The 13824-nt window shown below is 37.2% G+C and overlaps 2 protein-coding genes across 3 annotated transcripts in view; one reads left to right on the forward strand and one right to left on the reverse strand.

Moving 5' to 3' along the window:
- LOC134535550 (checkpoint protein HUS1) overlaps positions 1–1329 on the forward strand; it is a 45204-nt gene extending 43875 nt beyond the window's left edge. Inside the window, exon 7 of one of the 2 annotated variants that reach the window (XM_063374722.1) lies at positions 1174–1329. The gene's annotated coding sequence lies outside the window, so the exon portion shown is untranslated. The remainder of the gene's footprint in view (positions 1–1173) is intronic. The other variant, XM_063374721.1, reaches the window with a different exon arrangement.
- The window catches only part of LOC134535549 (tetratricopeptide repeat protein 27), a 186446-nt gene that overhangs the window by 1073 nt on the left and 171549 nt on the right, over positions 1–13824 (reverse strand). The window contains exons 13-15 of the mRNA XM_063374719.1: positions 10432–10602; positions 9631–9826; positions 8640–8734 (exon numbers count right to left, since the gene is read on the reverse strand). Of these exons, the coding sequence (XP_063230789.1) occupies positions 8640–8734; positions 9631–9826; positions 10432–10602 (462 nt within the window). The remainder of the gene's footprint in view (positions 1–8639; positions 8735–9630; positions 9827–10431; positions 10603–13824) is intronic.

Below are 13824 nucleotides of genomic sequence, written 5' to 3' on the forward strand. Positions count from 1 at the left end.
CAGAAAATAGTATATAACAAGCTATAAATAAACATTTTACCGCCACCGTCGCACGTTTGCTTTGGATATGCCAAAACGTCTTGATGCAGCACTGTTGTTGTTTTCTTCTGCATATTTTACCACAATGAGCTTAAAATTTGCATCGTGATATGTTCGAGAGCCTTTCTTTATAAAAGAACTTGATGTTCCTCGCCTTTCAACACTATCCATTTTAGGTTCCCGCAATTTACCGCATTTGTTTATTAACGAAAATAAACAATTTCGTTTACATAGAATAACATTGTTAAAACGTATACAACACTTTGGGTTACTAAAATTGTTACAGCGCTCGCAACATAGTGGAGATATCATGTACTACAAAATTCAGCATGAGAAATGACCTGGTTTACCAACTCCCAAGTCTAGGTTTCACGTCTTCTTTCGTGCATACTTTATCTATGGCGTGAGCGCAAATAAACAAAGCATGGCGACTAGTACCGTAGATGTTTTTTATAATCTTTTTGCGTACAAATTAGCTTTAAATTGTACTGTATTTTTCATTAAATGATTATAATGTTAATAGTTATTTATTTCCTGTACCCATAAAAGTAATTCCACATTGTATTAGCCTAAAAATGTGGGACAAACTACCATCAAAAATAAAGATTTTTAAATGCAAGACGAATGTGAAATTTTTTACCGTTGCCGGGAGAAAAAATAGTCGTCTTGCATTCAGGTATATACGGTACATTCATTAGTCCTTCACGAATCCAAAGTTTACTAAAATGTTGACATACCTTTGGTATGCTGACACAAAGTACATATGTTGACTCTAATTTGACCATTCTTAGAAGTAGAGCCAATGGTACTCATTCAACAAAAGGTGTTTATGAACACTGACCCATCACATGAATTTGTGTACAAACACTATTGATAGAACAGTTGGCAGGATACCTAGACAACTGTGGAATTTGAGACACATTACACGTGTGTTATCACTGTAAAAAGTTTTTAGTCAATTGATCATAAAATTTATTTTAGGAAATGATTTTTAAAGACAAAATTTTTTTGTGTTTTCAAAAATAAGAATATAGGCTCAGGACATATTTTCACCTAATTATTTACATTTATGTAATGTTAGTTTATTAATCAGTGTAATGTAATATATGTTTGATTATTAATTAGCATTAATAGCCTGCTTTCAGCTATCATGCTGGGTGGTGCGCTGTGGCCAGGAGTGCCATGTTGTCAGCTACACTAGGAGGCAACTGTGTCGACTGCAGGGCATCCACATTGTCCAATTTTGTAAGCACAGAATGAGTGAGTAAATAAACCAACCATAAAACAGCATACGAGTTGAGAGAACTTATTTAGTGTTCATTGTAATATAACAAAGCAGAACACCTGCTAACATTTATAAGCAATGACCAAAAGTAGTGTTGGGGTAAATTGAAACATATTATATTACTACTACATGAATTGTAGAAAAAATAGGGGATGGCCCTATCAAATACGCCTTCAAATATGTACTTGAAATACTTTATAAGACGAAAAGTTTGCAAAAAATGTAGATAAGTTAAAAAAAAAGTCTACTAGCCATTTTTTTTTGTTTCCATTGTACCACTCTCTAAAACATTGTACTTTTAATAACAAATTATAAATACTATTAACTATAAATAAAATTATAGATAAAATTACAATAAATATTAGTTCTAAAAATTAGTTTGTGATCTAATGATTAAAGGGTTAAAGTTTCAACACTATAGTTTTTGTATTTTTGACTCTTGACCCTTGACCCTAGATATAGTTCTGAGAGAATTGGGATCCAACCCATATTGTTTTTATATTTAACTAATAATCAACAAATATGATTTAAAATTATTAATAATATTCTATTTCATATAAATAACCAGGTAAAAAAAACTTTAAACTTAAAAACTTACTGGTTTAAAAAAATGCATTGCCAGTTTTTTTAAATTTTATTTTATTTTACACCTCTCTGTTATGGTTCCATGTTTATTAATTACTCCCTTTTTTATTTAACTGTATTTTGTATAAACTTTTCTTACACTCCTGCGAAGTTGAAAAAAAAATCAATTGTTAAGCTACAGTACAGATGAATGTTTTGTCAGCAAGGGAGGTAGACTTGTTCCTTAATATTGGAATGCTTGCTTGCTTTTCTATATACCTTTTTTATTAATTTATAAAACTTATAACTTTTTTTACTTTTCATATTTCTGTAAACAATCTGTACATTATTTTATAGACCTATTAGGTATGTTTGGTTAAGTATTACACTAAAAAAATTTTAAGACACACAAAATTATTTTTTATATTTGAATGCATAACAAACAATAATTTTTTTACTAGAACTATTGACTATCAAGGGTATTAAGATGATGACGATACTGAGATCAAAATCATGGTATCTTCCCCACCAGAGGGCTGACCTAGATATGGACTTTGAAGCTCTTATCTGAAGTTAGTCCCAACTAAGGTATGCTTGGTCTTAAAGTGACAACCTATTTTTCGCAACCAGCAAAGTGTGCACTGCACTATTCCACCCAGAAGTTCCAGGAGAAGGCAAGCAGTTCGAAGACTCTCTTCCACCCCCTTCTCTTACTTCTCTTCCCTGAGCCCTCAGGAATTGGATAGAAGCAGCTAAGGAGAACTCAACACACCACTCCCTTCTCCAGCTGCTGAGCAATAGCTCACCACACTACCCGCTGCTGAATGTCTTAATGCCTGCATCCGAGTCTAATGCACAAAGTGAATGCGAGTTCAGCTTATTCACCTGACCAAGAGTACGCAAATCTTTTTGCAGCATCTGCATCTGTAAATGGGCCTAAACCACCCAGTGTCTGTAGCGAGTAAGTAGTATCTGCCGCTAGGCAAGCCAAATTCACGCGGCACCTCAGTGGCCTTGAGTTCCCAGAAGAGGCCGGCGATTCCATGAAACCCACCCTTTCCTACGTCAATCCCAGGTTCCCAGTAATCATATCAAAGGCAGTCTCTTGGCCATGCGGTGTCTGGGAGACTAGTTCACCACGGCACTCCCGGGTTCATCAGCTGACGTAAATCCTCAGCACGCCATGAGTGACAAGGCGCCTGAGCACCCAATAAAACATTCGTCACGAAGAATGCTGAGAGTGCTGTCCAGCCCAGTAGTGACCAAAATGTCCAACACAAGGTCATAGTAGCTGTAGTAATAGTATGACTGGCGAACAGAAAGTCGTGATGAGTGAAGGAAGCGAGAAGAATATAAGGCTGTCAAACCATGACTTTGCATCCAGCTACAGTGTTTTATCGCATAGTGGTCGCACACGCGTAATCGTCGCAACCATATTTTAGGCTGTCAAAATTGGGATAACAAAAAACGTCTCGCGTAAATGTCGCATGATGTTTTTGGTCCCGCTAGTAGATGCCGAGCACTTTGTGTAGGTATCTTTTCCGTATAAAACGATGTATTTTAAAGTAGAGATCTAATATTTATTCGGTCATTACCACTTACTTAATAAATTAACGGAAAAATACTAAGTTGTTTGACGTGTAAATTTTCTTTTAATGATGTTTTTAAACGGTATTTCCTTTATCCGATTGTCTGCGTTTCCGTGGCGTACCGCTTATAAAAATGTAGCCAGCGCATCATTCATGTTTGGTTATGTTGCTTCCCGTATAGTGTGTGCGCACATAGTCGAATATTGATATCTCGCCGATTGGATGCAACGCGCGCTCTCTGTCAGGTGCCGAGTTAACTACATTTGATAGCCCGCATTATTTCGTGGCAAGTGTGTACTACGACACGTTAGTTCACGTCAGATTCAAGTGGCTTGCGTTCGCGTTAGAGTTTTGGTTTTTCTATTTAAAGTTGAAGAAAGGTTTTTGTTAAAGGAATTATTAATATAGATTGTTTGGCGTGCTATTGTATACTCCACCTTTTTTTAAATAAACGTACTTTCCATGAACGGGTTTTGTTTTTATGAATAACTTTACCTAACAAAAATTTTTTTTCCCGCATAATTGTCGCACCCCTACTTTTCAAACTTGATTTTAGAATAAAATGTGCGACGATTATACGAGAAAACACGGTAATAAACCTAATTGTAAAAATTTCGAGTGTTAATTTCAGGGCAAGGAAGACACGGGGTGGCCTGCCCTTAAATTTCTTTTCCACAACAATTCACCTTCAGCCAATCCCAGCTCTTGACCCCAGATGACAACCGCAGAAAAGCAGTAAGACCAACTCCCATTCCACGAAAACACCCCGACAGCCACCTACATGAGATCCTGGGGTTGTGTTGGGGAAGCTGCTGAATGAGGCAGGTATGCTAGGCAATCTCAAAGAATATGCATTGGGTGGACTGACAAGACCTGATATCGGGAGGGAATGCAAGCCTACTTGCACAGGAACTGGAAGCCAGTAGGTCACCCGTGAGCAGTGCACCAGGTCATATGATTTGCCTGGGGTTGAGACAGGAACCGACAACCACAGGAGGACTGGAATTTAAATTAAGTTCATGTAGAACGCACCTACCCCTCCCCTGAGGGTCAACCACTCACCTACGAATACCAGCTTCGGGAACTTGATGTTACTGAATTTCGCGGGCCTATCCCACGATCTCACTGAGGTCAAGATTCTCATTCAAAGGAAATTGTAGATCTACTGGCGACTACACCTCAAGCAGCCCTAAGAGAAAGAGATTCTCTATACAATAAAGTTTTATATCTGGGCATCCACTTGCATTTACAATATCCCCCCCCCCAACATCCAAGCCAACTAGTGGAGTGTGCAAGCCCTAGAGAGAGAGAAGAGGCCTTAACAAACCTACCTCTGGGAACCATTCCACCAAAGTAGCATCAGCAAAAATGGGCCTAAGCCAAAAGACCACAGGGAACAAGAGAATCACAGAAATGACATTCCATAAAAGGCCACCTAGGTGGTGGTACTGCCCAGGGTTCCATTATAACACGATCTAAGGTAGGACAGAATTAAAATTCTCTCGGAGACACAGCTAATCAGGTACCACATATCCCCTCCCTTGCCCTCGGAAGACATTCAGGCTGGGAGCAACAGGGGACCAGCCACCTGCCCCAGTGATAAGAAGAGTCTCCACAATCTGTAGTCCAGAATCTGGAGGAGGCATAGACTCAGCCGCCACAGAAAATTTTGTGCACTCTAACCTTATACCCCGAGACCAAAGGGAGAGGCTCCAACCAGTCACCTCAAGTATCCTGTTGACAGACCCACAACAAGAAATATGAGCAGAAGGCTAGTAGCTTCCCTCCTCCACACTAACCATCTGTACTAGGCAGCACCAATCCATATTGATGCAAACGACCACTACCACCCTAATAGAGTAGAAGTGTATCACGCCACACAATTTATATGTTCACAAAAACTAGAAAAATGCTTAAATACACACTAGTATAAAACTTATAAATTGAACAATGTACAATTTTGCATAAAATTTTACTTTTGAATTCTGTTTACACCAAAGAATTCTGGTATTGCAACCAATGTTGTAAATAGTAGTGAAAACACCTTTTTATACCATCTACAGAGCACTTTCTGGATACAGTATTAATAACTTAAAACTAGTGGTGCACCAATATGACTTTACCGATTACCGATTTCGATTTGATTACCGATTATGAGAGCAATAATTGGCAGATACCGATTCAGTTACCAATTATAATGAACAAATTTTTTTAAGTGTAATAATGCACACAACATTTTTTATTCCCATGTGAATTTAGGTAAAATTGAGAATACAGTTATAATAACAGTAAAAAAATATATAAAATACACTATTAAGTCATTGCAAAGTGTAAATTAAATTAACTTCTATTTATATTTGTTATTGTAAACAACTTGAACTACAGTCTAATAATTGTAATTTACAATGTTTAAGTTTTTGTTGCGGAAAACTAGCATTATTATCGACTATCACATTAGGATGCATCGAGAAATTACCGTTTAACAATGTAAATATGTTGCTTTATTTTGTTCACTTGAGTTTATAGAAAAATGTTTCCACACTTAATTTTTTTTCTCCCTACTCGCCAACTCACTATAATTATATAAAAATGACTCAAAACCAATTCTAGCACAGGTGATTTTATTTATGTTGACTGATTATATAAAATTATAAATACTTTTTAACTTTTCACGTCATACAAATAACACAACAACGGATAATGTTACCAAAGACGCTCATAACGAGTTTGTAAAACGCTGTGATAAACTCTAGAAGGTATCGGGACCATGATTTTGAACTGCTACTACGACTCGAAAAGATGGATTGTCATGGTATTTTTATTGCGTGCCATATATTTTACGTCTCTGGCTATAGGTAATGTACAAGGCCACTAAACAAAAGACGAAACTAGTGATGGGTCAATTCCTGTTTTTTCCCGGTTCTCGGTTCGGTACCGGTTCTTAAAAATCGGTTCTCGGTTCTTGGTTCCACACAATAAACTATTTATTGTTTTGGCTACAAAAAAAACACTTTCAAGCTACAGTAAACACAACAACCTATTAAAAATGTAATATGTATTAATAAAAAAATTAATTTGAAATAATATAGAGAACACTTAATAAAACTAAAATTTACTATATTAATCTAGTAATTACCTCAAGAAATCTACATACACCCTCCTTTAAAACATAGGAATAAAAAGAAAATGTTACAATAATGGTGAACTTTCAAAGAATTAAAATATTAAATTGTCCATCAAACTTATTGCCTACATTGAATTCAGTTTGTTTGCACAGTCAACAGTAAATTACTGCCACACTTCTGATGCCATAAACAATTTGCTCTATTTGGCCAGAATAATTATACTTTAGAAGTGTCAACAAGCATTTCGTTTCACCAGCCAATAGCACGGGATGTGCACTCATTAGAGAGATGCTTGAACAACGTTTTGTTCGTGTGCACGGCCGTAAGAGCGCTAGTGTGCTCACTGCTCAATGTTTGTTTACGATTCGTTGCCAAGGCTCATTTGTAATGGCTGCAATTTTTCTTTCGTATTTTTGTTTAGGACTTTAGGTTATTTGCGTGCTACTTGCTTATTGCTTCGTAGGTGGAAACTGGAAAATATCTGGCGTTTATTTAGTCAATTATTTAGTAGTCATATTTTCATTTAGGTAAGATTGTTAAATTGAGTATAAAATTACGTATTAAGTAAAATACAATGCCGCCACGTGTACGAAAATGCTGTGTGCCTGGTTGCGATGATAAATTTGCTGTTAGACACTGCTTCCCAGTTTACGAAGAAACGGTATACAATGAATGGATACAGAGAATAAACGTCGAGAAGCTGAAAACTCTCCACCCTCCTAATGCTGTAGATGTGATTGCAAACTTCAATAGTAATGCTAGCTTGTGACATAGGTGGTTTTAGCATAAATAACTACTTAGGTCATTCTTCCACCAATGTTTATACAGTTAGTACTGTGCACGGCCACAACAGCGCTGCAAATAGCGTTCTAGCTGTTATTCAGAGAGTGGCCTTTCTATCCCTCCCTCTCTTTTCTATGGCCAATAGTAAAATACATCTACACATCCATACACAACTTTACTAAAAAAAAATTATTTCCCCTTCAAAGCAATCCCGTTTACCTAAAAGACAAAGTTACTAGCCATTATGCTAGATGGCTGCAGATGCAGTGAATTTACAGTCCAAAGCACTGCACAAAAAGCATAAAATTTTAGAATGCCAAATATTACGGAAAATTTTAAATCGATCATTAATTCTATTAAACAAATATTCTGTGAAATTTTGCACTTTTAATTGTTTTTTATACACCAGTATCCCTTACGTGTCAACGACTCAATTAACTACCTATTTTTTAAAACAAATTGAAACAAACATGGTGTCTTTCTGTTCTCACATCTCTGCTGAGGCACGTTATAGAGTTGCACACATCTATGAACTACACACATCTATGGCACCTTCAACTGTTTATGTTTTGATTGTTTAACGTACTTTGTTTACAGATGTGACGAGAACATTAAATATTTTCACGTGTAATTTATTTTATAGTTATAAATGAATATTATTCCACAGAAGTCCAAAAAAATAGTTCATATGTGAATTGAGCCATTTCATGCTGCAGTTAAGTTGTAGAGAAGGACTATTTTCGTAAAGGGTTTTGCTATACTGCCGGTACCGGTAACGGCACCGGCACCGACATTTTAGCTGCGGTTCTCGGTGCCGGTTAAAATGCTGAGAACCGAGAACTGGTACCGACCCGACCCATCCCTAGACGAAACGTAAATAAACGTGTAGGAAAAATGTATTTTTTATTGTTCGAGGCAATGAGATTTATTAAACTTAACGAAATATCTGTAATATCATGATATAACGGAGTTAGATGAATTTTGTAATATACACAAATATTACCGTATTTCGTCCTAAAATGTGTAACAAAATATTACACGGTAAAAACCTACTTAAATTACGCCGGGACGTAGATAATCGGTAAAGTAATCGTTAAGATAATCGCCGATTACGATTAATCGGAAAGTACCCATAATCGCCAATTACAATTCATCGGTATCCGCATCGGTGCACCACTACTTAAAACATAAGTTGTTTTATCTGTAAACAGTTAAACTCAAAATCTATAATTTAGTCTAAATAGGCAAACGTACCTTAATTTTAGTCAAGACTCCTTTCAGTGACAATTTGGTAGATGTCAGCATACTAACAGCCTCTTTAGGAGAGTTTTTGCAGAACTCCAAGCATGCTATAAAAATTAATGGGAGATTAATTTTCGTAACATGTTCCAACCACAATTTAAGTTTATTTGAACTGAACATAAAAAATTATTTTGCAACAATTTTTTTTAAAATTCAATATACAATCTTATCTGACCAAATTAGAGAAGGGACAAGACTTGAAAACTTGAACAAAGTTGAGCGAGTAGCTTAAGCTTAACTTGCTCGCAAGTTGAGTTTATTGTACTTGACAGGAAAAGACTCGACAATCTTTTTTCTTATTACTCGATACATATCTGACATGTGCAATGAGCATAAAATAACTTACCATAATTTTGTATACACTTCACAGCATTATCTCATTTACATTATCACAGTTTTCGGCAATCAATAGTATTGCTGTTAGGCATAAACATGAAATAGTTGCACTGTGTATATTCATCTCTTTAACCATCTAGTAAAAATGGTGGACGGCTTTATTTTCATCAATAACAAAAGTTAATATTTCTTCTTCAAAGAAACCTTAGACATGACATTTGAAAATGCCTAAGTATTTCCATCTTTAAAGGACATTAGTTTCCAAACAGAAAATGGCAGGAAAAAAAAAACTACGAGTTGATTTTCTGTCCCCCCCCCCCTCCCCCCATTTTCCGTGTATGTAAAGTTATAGTCTATACACATGTTTTTGGTATGTACATTTAATGACGTTAAAAAAGGTTTAAAGGTTTATGCAGAAAATGTGCTTGCTTGAGTTTGTAAACATGTTCAGCAAAACAATATCTCTGCTTTTGGAATACATGTTACAGACAATTGGTCTCATAATTGACGGACTTACATAATCCTGTCTCAACCTATAAGACCCCACACTCCATAATACGGTTGTCAAATAGAACGCGAGGGTTTTGAGACCTGCACACGGACCCACCGTCTGCCAGCAAGATGCACAGTCCAGCCACACTTCTGCATTGGGCCACATCGCGCGCCCAGGCTTGGGGTCTCACGGCATGCGTGAGTGCCTTCTGCAGGTACAGCACGGTGCTGCGCAGCACGGGCGGGCTCTGCTCCGGAGCGCTGGCCGTCAGCCGGGCATACAGCTGCCACAGCACGGCGTCGTCCGTGATCTGCACACGTGTTCACAGACATGCTGTTGGCAACCGAGGTCCGTAACTACCACACGGCAGTCCTCCAATCAGAATCACAAACAGCACCTTTGAACCTGAATATAGGTATCAGCGGTCATGGATAAAATAATGACGAAAAAATTTAAAATATTACGCAAAGCGTTAAAACATCAACCCCTTGAATGTTCATTTCACGAACTAAATTTCCAGAATCAATAGATACTGTGATTTCATTTTCATAATTATTACATATTAAAAGTACAATATCTTGGGGAAAATTAATAGTAAAGTAACAAAGAAAAAAACAATAAAGATATAGTAAACTTGAGATTTCAGTGTTGAATTTTTGAATTAAGTAAATTTACACTCCAATTGTGTTTAAAGAAATACCACATTGGTCTACAACTAAAATGTCTAACTGTGTCTAAACCTCAGTATAATAACCCTATAAACGCTTGTCTGAAAGTCAATGCAAAATTCCAAGTTTATTTTTAACATTAATTTATTAAAGAACTATGGTACACAGTATAGTTATCACATCTAGTTCATTTAAAGATTAATGAAATTTACTTATCATAATAGTACGCCATCTACGTGGCAGTTACCTGTCCCGTAAGTCGCCCAAACAGCTGAAGGGCATTCTTCCTGTAGCGACCAGCTGGAATGCCTTTGCTATCAGGCAGATCTTTGGCAATCGCATTCACCAAAATTTTTAGCACCTCAAGATCTAAATGCCGTTTCTTGAGGTCCAATAAGCGATGATATGAATGGATGACCTGCAAAATTATGCAATTATGTTCATGTACAATTTTGAATTTACAAAGTCGCATTACATACTGCTTGAGGTAGTTAATAAATAATAGTTTAAAAAACTAAAAAACCACGCTTTTATAGAAAATCTAACTAAAAAATAGAAAATAAATTTTAATAAATTTGAATTAAAAATAGTGTAAATTAAAAAAAAATGTATGTTATTTTAAAAAAAGCGTGGGGTACATGGTGTCAATAGTTATAATAATTATTTTATTGACAGATATGAGTAGAATTATTATCATTTTGATAATATCTTAAAAAGCACCCCACGCTTTTTTTAAAATAACATACATTTTTTTTACTTTACACTATTTTTAATTCAAATTTATTAAAATTTATTTTCTATTTTTTTTATTTGGATTTTCTATAAAAGCGTGTTTTTTTTTTAGTTTTTTTAAACTATTATTTATTTTCTACTTTTTAGTTTGGTTTATTTGTAAAAGCGTGTTTTTTTTAAAATTTTTTTTAAAACTGTTATTTGTTCTAATATACTATTAGGTAATTATTTTCCAAATTATTAATGTGTACAGCTGTATTGATAGTCAGTGAAGCGTTCCACATTTACGTAACAGGAATTTTGGGAAGGATAAGGATTGAGAAAGGAGGAGGAAAGGACCTTCTCAATGAGATTGTATAGAATATGTGAGAAAAATTTGGATAGCCCAGACTAGGATTCGAACCCAGAGCCTTCCAATGACATGTCGGCTGCTCTACCATCGGGCGCACGATGTACGATAAATATGGAACAAAGCACACCACGCTTTTTTCACAATAATACTAGTATTTTTCATTCATTACTGTTTTAAGCTTATTTTAAAAATTAATTTCACTTTTTAGTTCAATGTGCTTTAAAAGCATGTTTATTAGTTTTTTTAAACTATATTTATTTTTCGCTCTTTAGTTTGAATACAAGGATGGGTGAAGTCCCAGACGAATTACAGTTGGATTTACGGCACCAATCCCAAAATTTGTTGAAAAGAAAACAAAAAAAATAATTTTTTTTTTCCAGCCGTGGACAGAATTAGAACCCACGACCGGTGAATCCGTAGGTTGACGTCATCGAAGACCCGCGCCTTAATCCGCTCGGCCAACAAACCAACAGTCGAGGATGTATTGTAATAATACTAATACCCCGAGTGCTCGAGCTGGAAAGTAGGTAGACGGTACGCATGCGCCGACTGCACGGTTGTCTCACTTGCTCTCATACAGAGGCTGGGTGAGGAAATTATTTAATCCTGTCGATCCTAATCAGGATAATGAGATAAACTTAATAAATTACGTAGTGTGTCACCGGTCCTCGATAAGTGTACGAAGTTTAGATTAAATCTGTCCGTTTAAAGTGGGTCAAAATCGCACCCAAAGGAGTCGGTTACAAACATATAAACAACCTTTGTTTAAACTGCCTGGGAGCATCTCATCAAATGAAACAGTGTTGGTCAAAAACCAGCTGTCACTCATGCAAGAGTAGACACCACTCGCTTTTGCACTTCACTGAAGCCAACACGCATACACTTTTGAAAGAAGAAGCAACTTCATTTCAGCATTCTCCACCTGAATCTGCAGCAACAAAACCTACACCAGCTGTTGCATTGGCTACAGCTCAGAGACCTGGTCAATCAGAACCCAGAAACGTGTTATTATCCACTGCCTTGGTGGATGTACAAGACAGTGTCGGTGGTTACCAGAATTTTCGAGCAGTCTTAGACTCAGCCAGTCAGTTGAGCTTCATAACTGAACATTGTGCCCAGCTTTTGGGGTTGACTCGTCAGAAGGCGTTCTTACCAATTTATGGACTATCACAAGCTCCCTTACACACAGCAAAGGGATTAGTTAAATGCTGCATTAAACCAGTTGGCAAAACAAACCCACAAATGCTACTTGCTGCATATGTTGTACCGAAATTAACAGCAGATTTGCCCACATTTCCTGATTTCCAGATTTGTTTCCATATATACTCACGAGGCACAAGCTAGTAAAAAATGTGGATTCACCGGTTGCACTGGATACAGTTTTTGGTTGGATTCTTATGGGTAAAGTGCCTAGTCGCATTGTACCAACCAACCATGGTGTCACTCTCTTCGTATCGACTATGTGCCCTTCACCATCTCTGGAAACTGTGGTTGAAAGGTTTTGGGAAATAGAGGACTTTCCCACCTGTGCACATCTATCGCCAGAAGATGAAGCCTGTGAGGCTTTCTTTAAAACCACTCACCATCGAGAACCTTCTGGACATTACACGGTTTCCCTTCCATTCCATTCACCTAAACCAATACTTGGAGACTCAAGAGCACACGCTGTTCGCTGTCTAGAGGCCTTGGAGCGCCGTCTGGTCAAGCAACCTGGACTGCGTACCGAGTACCAGGCCTTCATGGAGGACTACTTGCAGAGTGGTCACATGGAGGTAATTGCCAACCCATTGCATGATGTTGAGTCAGCCTATTATCTTCCTCATCATGGAGTTATCAAGGCAGAAAGCACCACCACCAAGCTGCGCATTGTCTTCAATGCTTCTGCTAAGACCCAGCGAGATGTGAGTCTAAATGACATGCTGATGACCGGGCTCAAATTACAGACAGATGTTCGAGAAATTCTGCTTCGGGTTCGTGTACACAAAGTTGTATTCACAGCAGACATCAAACAAATGTATTGGCAAATAATGGTGGACAAGGAGCATCAAGACTACCAGCGAATTGTGTGGCGTTGTTCTCCAACCGATCCTATAGTGGACTATCGTTTGCAGACTGTTACGGAGTTTCATCTGCCCCTTATCTAGCAATTCGCACCTTGCATCAGCTGGCCCAAGATGGCTCAAGCAGCTCATGTTTTGAAGTCTGATTTCTATGTGGATGATGATGTCACAGGGGCCAATAGTGTTCAAAAGGAACTAATTGCTTTGTTAGCAACTGGTGGCTTCCATCTCAGGAAGTTTGCCAGCACTCATAGTGAAGTGCTTGAATGGCTTTCCCCAGACCAGCTACAATCCCCAGCATCTATGTCTTTTGACAAAGAACAGCCAACTGTGGTGAAAGTTCTTGGTGTACAGTGGAACCCTAGCTCAGACTTTTTTTCTTATCAGATGACTCCATTAAACAGCTCAAGCACCAAGAGGGCAATTCTTTCAAATATCGCCAGGATCTTTGATCCCCTTGGATGGCTGACGCCCATCCTCTTGTATGCCAAGTCTC

This window comes from Bacillus rossius, chromosome 8 (genome assembly GCF_032445375.1).
Source record: "Bacillus rossius redtenbacheri isolate Brsri chromosome 8, Brsri_v3, whole genome shotgun sequence".
Classification (NCBI taxonomy): domain Eukaryota; kingdom Metazoa; phylum Arthropoda; class Insecta; order Phasmatodea; family Bacillidae; genus Bacillus; species Bacillus rossius.